The following is a 15,417-nucleotide window of genomic DNA, read 5'->3' as shown; positions in this document are numbered from 1 at the left end:
GGGCTTCTTTCTGCACTAGCTTGCTACTCCACACAACTACCTGAAATCAAACCACATCTGCTGGTTAAGACACTTCGGCAAATTTGCTATAAATCATCAAATTAGAGAGCATTGCCCTTCCCACTTCATCTATGAAGAAGAAAGAGCCAAATAAAAATAATTAAATCTCAATGTTCATGAATTCAGGTCAAGAAACATGAAACCTTGGTTTCTACTAAGGATAAGTTATAATAGAATTAAATTAAATCTAATAAACATAAGATCATTTGATTTGATTTGAGCAATTCAGTGAGGAAATCAAACACAGTGAAATTTGTTCCACAAGAAATTTAACAGACTGTATTTAACATATCAAAAATAGATTTAGCTGTAAACATATATGCATATGCACAAATACATAGCAGTATGAATATATTCAGCAGACAGCTACACTCAGGGAACATCTCCCCTGTTGGTTCTTTTAATGAAAATATAGTAGTTTTATATAGTAATATGTTTTGATAGTATTAGAAAAATATCAACATTAAGCACATTCTGTTTTGAAGGCTGGTCATTTCTCTAATGCAGATATCCCAATATTCTCATGATTTCTTAATTAATCTAAATCTTGACTTCTGAAAAGTTTGAATATTCACCTGTGATTCTTCGGGACTTTGGGGCCTTCACCAACCCCTTAATGGAAGAACATCTTAGCTTCAACTTCAAGAAAAGTGGATGGGGTAGGGGCAAAAAGGATGAAAAAAATCTTTAAAGCAACAGAGAAGAGTAACTTCCAAACAATTCTTTTAACTATCTTTGAACCAGATGAATCCATACATAGATGAGGCACTCAGTGTCCCAAATATTTCAGTTAAATCACTTTTGTGATGATTAAAACTCTTATGTACTGGCTGTAGATATGGTATTGTTGGTAAAAATCACTGACATGAAAGCCTGAAGATCTGAGTTAAAAAACCCAGACATCAACTCTTATGAAGCCTGGCATGGCAGCATTCTATGTCATCTCTGCATTCCTAAAAAGATATGGGAAACAGAGAACAGAAAATCCTGGGACTCCAGCCAGTCTGTCGTATGCAGCAACAAGCAATAAAGGGAATGGGCATGTGTATGTGTGTGCACACATGCGGGTGCACACATGAACATACAGAGACAGAGAGAGAGAGAGAGAGAGAGAGAGAGAGAGAGAGAGAGAGAGAGAGAGAGAGAGAAGAGAGAGAGGTGGGGGTGGAGAAGACAGAGACAGACACACACAGAGAGATTCTACATACAAACAACTGTTACTAAATTGATATGTTAGAAAGAGAGAGCTTACCGATGAAGAGATGGCTCTGTGGCTAAAAGTACTTGCTTTAGATTCAAGACAAAGGGAGCTCAGATTACATTATCCTTTCAACAAACCCAGTGTCCCACAAACACCTCACTGCAGCTTAGAGAGATCCAGTGCCTGCTTGTAGCCTCTATATGCATGCAAAAAGTTGTGTATCAGCCAAGTAAAACACTTTGCAAACACATAAACAGACAGACAGACAGACAGACAGACACACACACACACACACACACACACACAAATACACAGGATGAATCTTTAAAAGAGTGCCTTTTTACTTAATAATGATTTTCATTTATTATTCCATCAAGTTAAACATTAGATACACAGAATATACCCCAATTAAGAATTCATTTTTATAGTTTATTAAACAAGATGAGTTATCAAGCTCATTATTATAATACAGAAATAAAAATGAAAGGAGGCTAGCTTCCAAGATTATTTGTAAAATACCTATCTAAAGCTTACCACCTATGTTCCTATGAGAGAATAGTACTAAGAAGTATGTGAGCTGTGAGGCCTAATCATCAGAAGTAGTGGTATTTGCTCTGCCTATGATCTTGGGCTATAAGGCCTGAAAGAGGTGGTGCTTCCTGCTTTTGTACTTGACCTCTTATAAGGAAAGGGAGGGGGGTCATGAAGGTCCTTTTTATACCTCTATTGTCTTGTGATCTGACCCAGACAGCCTTGGTATTGAACCCAGTTCCTCTGGAACATCAGTCAGTGCTCTTAACCACTGAGCCGTCTCTCTTTTCTTGAGCACCAGATAATATGATAAATCCACAGGAGTCTGTGTAAAGAGTATTAAAGAAATTTATTAGGATAAATTGAGGAAATAGACTCACAAATACAGACAGCTGAATTCATCCCCTGATCTGACCAAGAGCAAATTGATCCAGCAGTTCAATCACGCCAGGAAGCAGGGAGCAGGGAGAAGGGGCATGTGACCCTTCTCCCTTTCCTTTTAAGAGGACACAAACAATGGCAGGAAGAACCACCTGCTCCTGATTGCCTTATAGCCCAAGGTCATGGGTAGAGCAAATACCACTACAATCAAAATTTATTTTAAGATGAATAATTAGTATTTTCAGTAGGTAGCAAATACATGTGCTCATTATGTGTCCCTATTTTCTAAGTTGTCTGAGAATTTGAGAAAACAACAAAGATAAAGTTAGAGGAATATGAGACAGAGGGAGAGATTATTCAAAAGCAGACCCTGAGATATTAAGACTGTACTGAAAGTTAATGTAACTGAAAGCTAATTTTGGTTATATCTAACTTTTTCATCCAAACCTCTGAATTCTGCTCTGTTAACACTCAGCCAGGTTGGTGCTATCTGTTATCTCTCTATAAGCCAGGCTACTTTTCTAGTATGTGGGGACTAAATAGAGATGCACAAAAAGTGTTCAAAGTAGATTAAGAAAGGAAAAGAAAAGGAGGCCAATTCTTCTCCAGATAGCTAGAAAATCAATAGACAAGAATTGGATCTAGAAAGGTAACTAAAGATGTTATTTACAGTTAGGAAGATAGTGAGTGAGGAGAACTTATCTTCTAGGTTCTACCTAGTAATGGAAGAAAAAATTTAACAAGTAATTCAGATAAAGTCGGGTGTCTATGATGAGTCTCCCAGCAGTGAAATCTGTTCTGGGCAGTCTAGAGTTTATCTGGCAATCAGTTCAGAGAGGCAGCCACAGATTGACCAAGCAGGGTGCAGGGGACAAGCCATTCTGTTCACTACCCAAGTCCATCCACAATTTACAATCAGAATTCCTTTGTAAGGCAATGGTTATGAACTCTTTTCATTTAATATCTGCCTTTCCTCCAACAGAGATGCTGTTGTAGTTCACAGGAAGTGAAAAATCACATATGATCTCTCAAAGTCAATCACGAGACACTCACTTTCTGCAAAAGCAATCTATCTTTAATGGGAGCACAACCTTCTCAATATGAATTATCCCTTCTTTGTATTTTTATTATATGTAGATGTCAATTTACTTTGTAAATATGTTAGGAATTTAAAGTCAGTCTCTCAAAATTGTAAGATCTATTAATTTATATTATAAATGTAAGACCTGAAAATTTGTTTTCTAAGAAATTTGGTTAAAAACCTAAAGAATTTTTTTAAATGAAATAAATATAGCCTTGTATTGATAATGGTAATTAGGTCAATGATGAAAGGCATGGACAATGGCTGTCCCATAAGAATATATAGTAGAGGTCTGGGGAAACGATTCAATATGAAAAGTGCCCACCAGGCCAATATGAGGATGCATATGAACGTCTGGGCACATTGCCATGTGCGTATAACCCAGGTGTGGCTGTGCTGAAAGAACCAAGGAATCAAGACAGAAAGATCCCTGACTCATTCGATAGACAATGTAGTCAAATAGATGAGATCTGGGCTCCTTGTGAGGTCTGGTCTAAAAAAAAAAAAAGAAAGGTGTAGAATGATAGAGTAAGACACTGTGGTTATTCTCCAGTCTCCATGCACATGCACACACAAGCATCTTCACCCCCACCACACACACATACCCACGGACACATACACTGAAAATTAAGTCAATCGTCACCAATATGGTTGCCCAAACATGAGCTGAACAAGGATGATACCAACGGACATGAAAAAACTGGAGCGAGAAAAGTCCATGAGGCCCTCAAATCTACACAAAGAACTCCAGGCAACTGAGAAAAACTGGAAGAAGGAGAAGTGGCCTTTTCCAGGGATGAGCACAGTGCCAAATGGTCAGTCCTTATAACACACAAGGGCTGAACAGGTAAGATCAGGAATATATGTCCACATACATATGCAGATATGCATGAAATAATATTTAGTGTAAATGGAGGTCAAGAATTTGAATGAGAATGGAGGTTGACTATCTGGGAGATTTTGGAAACGGAGGAAGGGGAAAGGATGTAATTAAATTATAATGCAAAAAAATAAAATGAAAAGAAAGCAAATGCACCACACACAATAACAATACACTCATATACAAAAAGTTTGCATAGTAAAGTCAGCAATCCATTATCTAATAAATTGTACCCACTGTAGTAAACCCAGTAGATTTCTCAATTACATGCTATTGTTTTGGGCTAAACAATCCTATCACACTGACAGTCACAGAAAGTATAGTCACAGAAATGTGTACGCATGCAATGCTTGCGAATGGTGAATGGTTATGCTGCTGCAGTATTCAATGAAGCTACATCTCATCACCGTTTTGAACTACACTATTTCTTCCTATTAAAAAGGTGTGAATCATAAGCTACCTGTCCGTTTGGCTGGGAAAAGTCTCATGGACCTTGTTTAACTAATCTTATGTTTCATCATTTCATCAGTTCCTCTTCTGGTTGATTTACACCTGTGTTTCTTTCCTCTTCATACCTTCACACACAACAGACTATGACAGGTACCTATATTATGGAGGTGTCTAGTAACCCATGCCATTTTTGTTTGTGCTTGCATACTCTGTGATGTTTTTTCCCTCACAGAGCATCACTACAGTGAAATCCAATAATCCAGGGGCACAAAACCATACGTGTGTGTGTGTGTGTGTGTGTGTGTGTGTGTGTGTACATCCATACTCTCTTCATGTAAGCACACATATAGACCAAACGTTCAGGCATTTCATTTCGGAAAGACAGACATTTCACAAAATGTTTCAGAGCATTTTGTAAGATTTCAGATCTCATACAGAGTCAAGGGGAAGTTATTTTAATATTTTTTCAAATGTAAAATATGAGCAACCTGATAGAGTACAAGAAAAAAACTTGGGTATTTCTCTTTTCTTATTCTTTACATTAATTTGATTAGGAATGAACAGAGGTGTACGCAAATCAATTGTCCTTTTTTTTTTATCTCTATCATTCATTAACACCAGATATTTGCAAGCTGAATGAGTATTGCAAGTTTATGTTTCATTTGACTTGAGTTATATTTTTATAACATATGGCCATTCTTCTTCAAAATAGATGTGAATAGATGCCCACAAGCACTCTGTTTAAGCACAAGTGATACTCCATCTGAAGTTGCAACAAAATGAAAATATCTTTATTTTTACTTTTCATTAATTTTATTATTTTTATTACAGAAGCCCCATTCATTTCTATTACAATATATATGTAAATAATATCTACAATATTTGATCACATATTTTAAATCCTTTAGTATTTTGTGACTCTTCTTAATATTTTCAGTCTATATTTCTAACTCTTCATAAAGTGCTTGTTTTCTGTCCTCCACACCGGATCAGGGTTTTGAATCTAATGATGTTTATTAGATACTGCTACTGGATAATTCACATGACCATCTAATAGTATTTAAGTTACTAAAAAAAATCTCCTATAATAGGAAGAGTTTTCTAATAAACACCCATTACCATTCCATTCCTAGCTTATCTTCCTACCTTTTTAAAAATCTCAGTCAATATTTTTAATGACCTATAGAATTATCCCTGATGTTCAGGGTGTGTGGAATTCTAATAAGGATTTCTAAGTTCAAGCATCTCAGCATTTATTGAGAAAGGTTGACAAAGAAGGAGAAGGGAAGAAAATAATATTTGAGAATTTCTGTGTTTTTGGAAGTTATGCTACACACACACACACACACACACACACACACACACACACCCCAATGCATATAGATACAATCTCTTGTTAGAAACCATTCTTTCTGAAATACATATTTTCAAAGGACCCCTTCAATTTTAAAATTTAATCAAAACCAAAGTTGTAAGCCCTACTGACTCTTGTTAAATGTAGCTAATGGTTGCTACATTTAAGTGATAAATATGGTTTGAGTTGCTTTTTCTGTTATTGAGCACACATACCTTGGGCCTAACACCACCGGAATTATCAAGAATGTTCAAAATGATATAGCAAGCTCATATTTGTTCAGGCCTCATGAGCAGTCATGGGTAACTTCAAGAACGACTGTTACAGTTAAATGAAATTCCCTTGGAACTATTAAACTGTCATTTTTCATAATTGAGGTTGAATTCCAGTGCTAGAATTCTTGGATCCACTTCCTATTACAGCACAAAATAATGGTCCCTCTGGAACTGGGCGCATTATGAATCATGCTGCCTTTCAAAGAACTGCCCTAATCAAATGAAGTTACAGCTAAAATACTTGTTAGACCCTTTTCTCTTCATAACTGGAAAATTATAGGAGTGATGTTTTAAATATCATTAAAGAATACCATGTTTTTTTTTGTGTCTTTGAAAAATTCAGATATTGAAGGCCAAAACCTTAGAAGCTTATGGTATGATTTTGCAGAGGTAATAGAATTTTTTATTATTATTATTATTATTATTATTATTATTATTATTATTATTAGTGATTAATGACTTCTTATTGCTAGTATCTTCATGATAACAGGGCTAGCATATAGAAAGTTTCCCAGGAGCACAGAGAACAAGGACAGGGAAAACATTGTCCTCTGCAAGCCAGACAAAATTAGGTTCTGTCACATTCCTTAGAAAGAGCTGGTATCACCAGCACCTTGGTCTTGACTTCTAGATTCTAGAACTGTAAGACGATGCATTTATGTTCACCTACTATGTGTGTCTTTTTTTTTTTCTTTTATGCCAGCATTAGAAAATAGTACAAAAGTATCAATGGCAGCAAGGGTATTACAGTGTTCTTTGTTTTTTTTCTTCAATTTTTGATACAAAGTCCTGTGAATTTAACTGGTTAAAACAAAACAAATGAGTGACTGTGTTTTCCAGAAATCATGGGGCTAAAATTAGGGTGCAGGCTCCATGTTCTCGCTAGAAGCAGCAGAGGAAAGGCCATTCCTGGTTTTCTTGCACCTAGTCTGTCTGCTTTCTTTTGACCTTACCACTGTTACTACTGAGGCATCAGCTGCCAGACACAAGCCTCTTTTCCTTCCTTTGACGTTCCCACAAATGCTTTGTTTTTATGACCTTAAGATCACAATTGGAACATGAGAAAATTACAAACAATTGCACTGTCACAAAATTAATCCCATCTGCCAACTTGTGCTTTTCAAATAAAGTAATATATGAGAGTTCTAGGAATAAAGATAACCTTTCCTCTAGGAACATTTTTTTCTTTGCCCTTACTACAGAATCACTGAATGATTAGCACACATAGACAACCTCTGAGTGAGGGGCCCCTGGCAGTGCGATCAGGATCTGTCCCTAGTGCATGTGCTGGCTTTCTGGATCCCATTGCCTACGATTGGACACCTTGCTCACCCTTGATACAGGGGTGTGTGGGGAGGGCTTGGTTCTGCCTCAACTGAATGTAACAGGCTTTGCTGTCATCCATGGGAGGACTTACCCTTTTGGAGGAGGGGATGGGAGTGAGTTGGGGGGAGTGGAGAGGGGAATGGGAGGAGGGGTGAGAGGGAGATCTGTGGTTGGTATGTAAAACGAACAAAAATGCATGATACAGATATGCTGGAGGTAGTGGGGTGAAGGAGGCAGTGGAGGAAAGAAATGGATATAAACGAAGTATGATAAATATCTGGATGAAAATGTGAAAATGAAACACATTGTTTTGTGTGCTAATTTAAAAATTATCTATTCCTGATGCTCCAAGACTCCCTTCTTCCTGGTTCAAGTTAAAGAAAGTACTAACTCTTGTGTGCTCTGCTTTCAAAACACATCCTAAGCCTGACCACTTTTAACTGTTTCCATTCTATAGAGCCACAACCTGCAATACTGTTGCAAGAATCCCCTAACCCGGCTGTGAGTCTTTCCTTTAGACCACTCTCCAGATACCTTGATCAAGTTGATGTCAGCTTTATAGATTTTATTTCTACTACTGCAATACCCTGCAATTATTAAACAGAGGCAAAGCATGCAACACTGTTTGGTTCCTATAATTAATAAAATGCAGTTCCCCTTTCCCTTCTCACTGATTCTTTGGGAGGTAGTATCAGCTACTTCATTTTTTTTTTTGTACCTTATTATATTCATATTTTTTCCCACAGTTTCATCATTAACAAACAAGTACCGCTCCATTAGCCTCATTCTCCATCATGTGATTTTTCTTTGTTTAGTAGAATGAATGCTGAACTGACCCTGTTCCAGTTCTGAGTAGAGTCAATGAGACTATGTGGGGTCAGTCATTTATTCCTTGGCCACCTCAATGATTAGAGCATGGCCTGCTGCTGCTTGTACAGTGAAAGGCATGTGAAGAAAATGCCTCCAACCAGCTAAAGAATTTTAGTGAAGAGACTTCAGCCACAAAGCCCTGAAAGCACTCAGCCTACCGAAGCCAAGCCACAGACATTTGAAGAGTAATAAGTGACTACTGTTTTAAGCCACTGAGTCTTGAGGTTGTTTGTTGTGCACAACAGTAAACCAGTATAATTCTTTCCATAATAGTCCTTCATGCTCGCTAAAGAAATATTTTTCTATGGGTCAGAAAAACAGTTCAAACCAGTTTTAAAAATTTGTGACGGTTTTAAGAAAAATGCATTGGAAAATTATAGTAGTTTAATTCCCAATAGATCATTTTCATAAGCATATGAGCCATACATGATGCTGAAGAGTTTCTCTGATGAAGAAGTCAGAATAAAATCAATCAAAAAAAGGGAAGGGAAGATTTGTACCATTCATTGATATTAAAATTGTATTGTTACACAACAAATTTTGTTGTATGATAGCTGTAATGCTACATTTCGTGTAAAAGAAATCAATTCTCAGATTAATAAAAACAAGAATTGGAAAAACAGAATGAAGTAAAACATGTATTTCTTAGACTGTCTATAAAAGATTTTCTTCAAGCCTATGAGAACACCACCAGCAAATAGCTTTTAGCCACAGGAGCTTACCAGAATCAAGCAGACAGCACCCTCAGGACCCATTAAGGGAAGATATAGAAGAAATAACTAGTTATTGAAACTTTTATTAGGGATTGTCATAAAACATTCATTCAAAACCTTCAGCAGTATCATACCAGGATCATTATTTGAAGCTCAAATTGTTCATGAGTTATTAAGATGATAATAAATCTAAAAATGATATTAGAGGTAATTGGCTTAAATTCCCATTTGTCCTTGTTAAATATGTACTGCTAGAAGAGATTTTGCTCTTTATGTGAACTTTGCACGAATCTCTAAATAGAGGCCTCCATTTGGTAATTAATCTCTTTTTTCTCTCCAGATCGAGAACAATATTCAGTCCTGTATCTCAGCCTCAGCTCTCTCTGTCTTCAGTCCAGAAAGAGAAAAATCCAGAAACCTAATACAGACATCCCAGTAGAGATATAGATGGCATATTTAAACTCTTAGGCAATCATAAGTTCAATAATATATAAATATATATATATATATATTATTATGTGATTGTATGTCCCAATTACTCTTAATTATTTATATTGATATTTCATACAATGACCTGTGCTCTGTGGTACCCATCACAAACACTCATACAGGATTTAGCTGCAGGATGTAACTGTGCATTCAGCAAGGGGTTAGGTGGGATCCACTTCCCCAAATTAATACCGTTAAGTTTACTAATGACTCCATAAGCTTCCTCTAATTATTATTGACATATAAAATTATTTTTGTTCTTCATACATGTTCATGCGTTTTGATCAACTCTACTCCCCACTTCATCCGCTCAGTACATCACCACTACTCCTTTTCTCTCCCAACTTCATGTGCTTTTTTTAAAAATAAAGTATCCAAAGGATCTTTTAAGGGTGGACTATGCATGCATGTATTTGGGGCCATCTACTGAAGCATAGATAGCCTCTCAGGTGTCCCATCCCTGAAGAAAAGTGACCTTCCTCCAGAAACCACAATTCCCAAAGGCTACTCAGGATTGGGACATCCTAGGGTCCTCTCTGCTCCATGCTGGAATTTTGAGCTGGCTTCATCTTGTGAAGTTCTTCTGCATGTGATCAGTGCCAGCCACTGTGAATTTACATATGCAACTGTATTATCATGTTCAGTAATACTGTTTTACTAAATCTACTCCTGGTTCTTACAACCTTTCTGCACTCTCTTCAACAATGTGCTCTATGGGGAAGCTATGTGATATACATGTACCATATAGATCTGAGCACTCCACTCTCATATTCTCTACATGTTGGCTGGCTGTGGCTCTGTATATTAACAATAATCTATTGCAAAAAATAGATCCTTCCTCTAGTGAGGGTTGAAGGATGTACTAATTTATGCATATCAAGATAAGCTTAGGTTACAGATTATTACTTGTCTATTAGCAGAATAATAGTATAAGGTTCTCACCTAAGGCATAAACCTAAGAAGCCATAGGGTTTTGATTCAGTTACTATTACCAGATCTGTCTTCAGTCTTATGGAGCAGGATTTTAATATAATGAAAGTAAATATAATAATGGTTATTTCAATAATTTTCATGTTTTTCTTGCACCAATGGACAATAACTGGAGAACATTGTTGCTGTCTTTTTCAACTGATAACATGCACTGAACCTTTCAACATCATGAAACAAGCCAGTATTGATGACGCCTGAATGTCTGTATTGGATATCTTTCACTATCATATAATGCAGTGTATTTAGCAATGTGGTCTTACCTTCAAGTTATAGAATGTAACCAAAACCACTTATTTTTTGAGAGGTTATATTTTATGAAACCCTGCTGACCAACAACTTGAAAAGAGGAAAAAATATTTAAAATGTCTCCAAAATAAGAGCACAGGTCTGTGTGAATTCAGCACAGACTTCTACCAGACTGTCAAAGAAGAAATGAAACCAATACTCTTCAAATTAATCTGTAAAAATAAAGAAGTGAACACTTCCAATATTTTTTCTCATACCTCTATTCCTCTGATACTAAAATCAGATAGAGGTAAAATAAAACAAGAGAATTATAAACCAATCTGAACACAGACACAATAATTCTCAATGTAATTCTCACAGAGATAAGTCAGGAACACATCAAAAAGATCATCAACCATGATCAGCATGCACAATTTAAGAATATAGTCTGTCACCAAGACATACTCAGGGATAGAAATTAATGATCATATCATCAGGTGCAGAAAAAGGTTTTGACAAAATTCAACATACATCCATGATATAAATTGTGGAGAAGTAGGGACATAGTGGATATGTCTCAACAAAATGAAAGTAACATACATCAATCCCACAGCCAACAAAATGCAAAACAGTGTGAAAATCTAATAAAAGTAAAGAGTGCCTACTGTCTGTACACCTAGTTAATATAATGTTCTTGATTAAACCAATGGAATGAGATAAGAACATAAAGCAGATGCATGTGAGAAAGTAAGATGTGAATGTATCTTTACTTGGGATGGTATTAATCTATATATAGAAGATCCTTAAGAATCCACAAGAAAAATCCTATAACTGATATATATATATTCAGCAAAAATTTACAAGATTAAAAAAAAATAACAGGAGGGCTACTGATTTTTTTGAGTTGATCTTGTATCCTGCTATGTTGCTGAAGGTGTTTATAAGCTGTATTAGTTCCTTGGTTGAATTTTTGGGGTCACTCATGTATACTATCATGTCATCTACTGATGAAAGTGGATGCAGAGATTCTCAGCTGGGCCCCAGGTGGAGCTCAAGGAGTCCAATTGTCGAGAAAGAGGAGGGACTGTAAGAGTGTGAATTGTTGAGACCAAGATTGGAAAAGCACAGGGACAAATAGCCAAAAAAATGGAAGCACATAAATTATGAACCAAAGGCTTTGGAGCCCCCAGCTGGATAAGGCCCTCTGGATAAGTGAGACAACTGAATAGCTTGAACTGTTTGGGAGGCACCCAGGCAGTGGGACCCAGACCTGTCCTTAGTGCATGAGCTGGCTGTTTGGAACCTTGGGCTTACACAGGGACACTGCTCAGCCTGGAAGGAGGGGACTGGATCTACCTGTACTGAATCCACCAGGCTGAATTGAATCCCCAGGGGAGTCTTGGCCCTGAAGGAGATGGGAATGGAGGGAAGGGGCTGGGGGGAAGGCTGGGGCGAGGGCCGGAGGGGGAAGGACAGGGGAACCCATGGCTGATATGTAAATTTAAAACACAAATATAACAAATAAAAAAGGAGAAAAAATAACAAAGGTCAATACCAGTCCTATGTAGCAACAGTAATCATACCAAGGAAGAATTCAGGGAAATAAGTTCATTTACCATAGACTAAAAGAAAATAACCATCTTGGAATGGTTACAACCAAGGAAGTGAAAGATTATATAACTAAAACTTTAAGACACTGAAGAAAGAAATTGGGGATGATATCACATAATGGAAAGACACCCATGTTCACTGATTAATAGGATTAACACTGTGAAAATGACTACCCTACCAAAAGCAATATATAGATTCTGTGAAATCCACATCAATATTCCAATGCAATTCTTCACAAAATTTGAAAAGTCTTCTTAAAAATAATGTGCAAATAGTTTTGAAAGTAAAAGGACTGCTGATTTTAAGTTATACTTCAGAACTACAATAATCAAAAGAGCATAGTACTGGCATAAAATCAGACACAATGAGACCTGGTGTCTAGAGTATGCAAAGCACTGAATAAAAACAAACAAAATTCAATTCAAAACTTTGAGCATAGAAAATAATTTTTAAAATCTCATTCTCTGGGACAATACCATCTTAATTTCCCTGTTTTTCAGGAGTCAAGCATGAGATATCTTCAAAAACATGATTTTACTCCAAAGTTTTAGATGATAACCAGGAACATTGGCATTAGTCCATGACTGAGTATAATTGTGAACCCATTTGTCAACAATCCTAAAAGATGTAACCCATTCCTGGAGTTGGGCTCTTCATTAATCCCTGGTATCCACTAAGGGTATTCTGTGTATAGCTGTAAATCAAGGCGTTTCTATAGTATGAGGTTTACATATGATATTTTTGAAAAATGTTTGTTATAGTTTATCCCTCCCTTTCTACCTCATTGAATTCTTTCCTTCTCTATATTTGTCATTTGAAATTTCATTCTTACTGACAACCTTCATAGTGGGAAGGCTCTGTGCATGATACTGGAGAATATGAGGAATATCCAACCATGAAACCTGCAAGCTACAGTAACAAATGCCCTAACAAAACACAACTACTGGTACAATTGTGGTGTGAATATCATGGGAATAACCAACATTCCTTCTGACAAATTTAAGGTTTGCTTAAAGATGAAACCCATGCCTGGAAGATTTGCAATCAAGAATCCATGGCCAAACAGTTGATATGACCTAAGTGAGAACCTACTACTCGTATTAAGCTAAACACAATTAAATCAATGCTTAATGACCTTTCATTATACCCACAGACCAAAGGGCCTCTCAGTTCTTATCATATAACCTTCTATTTTCACTAAATAATGCTCATCATAGACCGCAATTGTCTCAAGTGCTAAATGTAAGAGACTGTAGAATGTTTAGCCCAAAAGGGAGCATATACACCACAGACCCTGCTCTAAATGGTGTGGGGTCATTGCCAAAGAGGAGTACAAAGGACTGTAAGATTCAGAGGTGGTAAATGACCATCAGGAAACTGCTTCTTGGATACAGCAAGAAGCAGTTGTACCTATGAACTGAATGACAGCATAAGGGGAAGAAATATACAAACCCAAGCCAGAAAAAAATTCCCAACATGCAGAGGGGGAGGTGGATATGAAATTCTACCACTAGTCATGGAGCTATGGCAATTCTTAGCTGATAGGAAGGAGTGGTAATTTTTCTCTAAGAGTATGTCTCTTAATGCATCAGCCAACCATGCTCCACAGAAGGCAAAACATCCAGGGTTAATTGGGCAGCACAACTAGCCTTAATGAGGAAAAAGACATAAAATATACGGGAATGAGAGAGGGGTGAATTGGGAAGGAGTTGGAGGAGGAGGTGTAAATGTGGTTGAAACCCATTACATGAAATTCTGAAAGAATAAATGAAATTTAAAAAGCTAAAAAATATTTAAAGTTAAATATCCTTAATGTTTTAGTCATTAGGAAAATGTAAATTAAATCTACAATGAAAGAGATTACAAAAAGGCTGGTGTGCTGTAGGGAGAAGGAAGCACTAACTCCTTGCTGTTCAGATTGTTAACTGTTGCATCCATTATCAAAATCAGTGTGGAGATTCCTCAACAAACGTGAAATAGCTACAGCCAACTGCTTACTATACCACTCTTGGGAGTGTTCTCAAAAGACTCTATATTCTGCTAGAGATATATTTGCTCATCTGTCCATGTTCATTACAGGTCTATTCACAATAGCCAGAAAATCACAGTACCATCGATGATCATTGACTTATGAATGGAAAACAAAAATATGGTTTGTATACATAAGAGACCATTGTTTGGATGTAAAGAATAATAAAATTATGAAATTAACAGTTGAAGTAATGAATCTAGAAACAATCCTTTTGAGTGAGATAACCCAGACCCCAAAGGAAAAAAATTCACATTTTCTCTCTCATATGTGGCTAGATTTGAATTTTGAGAAATGTGTTTTTTAAATTGGAATATCACAGAGAGTATAAAATTAGTGAGGAGTTGATTCAATGACAATAGAAACAGGAAGTGTTAAGGTAGAAATGGGAATAATGGAACAGGAAGAGGGAAAAGGAAAGGGAAATGTGAGTACAGGATAAAGAAGGGAATATAGGAAGGGTAACTAACATTAAAGGCCTTTAGAAACACCATACTGAAAGCTATCATTAGAATTGATCAACCCCATAACAGAAAAACAACAACTCCTTTAACTCCAGAATATAAAAAAAATATGTACATGCCAGATACGGGTTTCTTCTTTTCAAATTATGGCTGTTCTGTAAATTTTGACAGTGAGGATTAGATTTTGAAGGCAATGTGAACTCACTCTCTTGGTTAAATGTAATGGTCAACTTGATCGGATTAAGAATCACCTAGGAAATTACCGAGGACCAGCTGTCAGTCAGGATGCTTCTAGAGAAGTTTTGCTGAGCCAGGAAGTCCTGTCTTCATGTGGTTAGCATAAGGTTTGGAAGCCTGAATACAATAAGGTGGGAAAGAGAAGAATGCTAACCCTGAGCAGGCATTTCCTCTTTCTCTGTGTCCTGACTTGCCATAAAGTGAATAAATATTTTCTTCCATATTCTCTCACCATCAGATGTTGCTTGCA

The 15,417-nt window shown here is 36.7% G+C and overlaps 1 protein-coding gene across 5 annotated transcripts in view; it reads right to left on the bottom strand.

Moving 5' to 3' along the window:
• The window catches only part of Spock3 (SPARC (osteonectin), cwcv and kazal like domains proteoglycan 3), a 362,205-nt gene that overhangs the window by 312,518 nt on the left and 34,270 nt on the right, over window positions 1-15,417 (bottom strand). For 3 of the 5 annotated variants that reach the window (XM_036166383.1, XM_036166382.1, XM_036166384.1), the window contains exon 3: window positions 1,983-2,117. The exons of the other annotated variants lie outside the window; for them this stretch is intronic. In XM_036166383.1, the coding sequence (XP_036022276.1) occupies window positions 1,983-2,117 (135 nt within the window). The remainder of the gene's footprint in view (window positions 1-1,982; window positions 2,118-15,417) is intronic. 5 annotated transcript variants of the gene reach the window in all.

The sequence above is a fragment of the Onychomys torridus genome, chromosome 17 (genome assembly GCF_903995425.1).
Source record: "Onychomys torridus chromosome 17, mOncTor1.1, whole genome shotgun sequence".
In the NCBI taxonomy this organism is placed as follows: Eukaryota; Metazoa; Chordata; class Mammalia; order Rodentia; family Cricetidae; genus Onychomys; species Onychomys torridus.
This window is presented reverse-complemented; position numbering and strand designations above follow the sequence as displayed.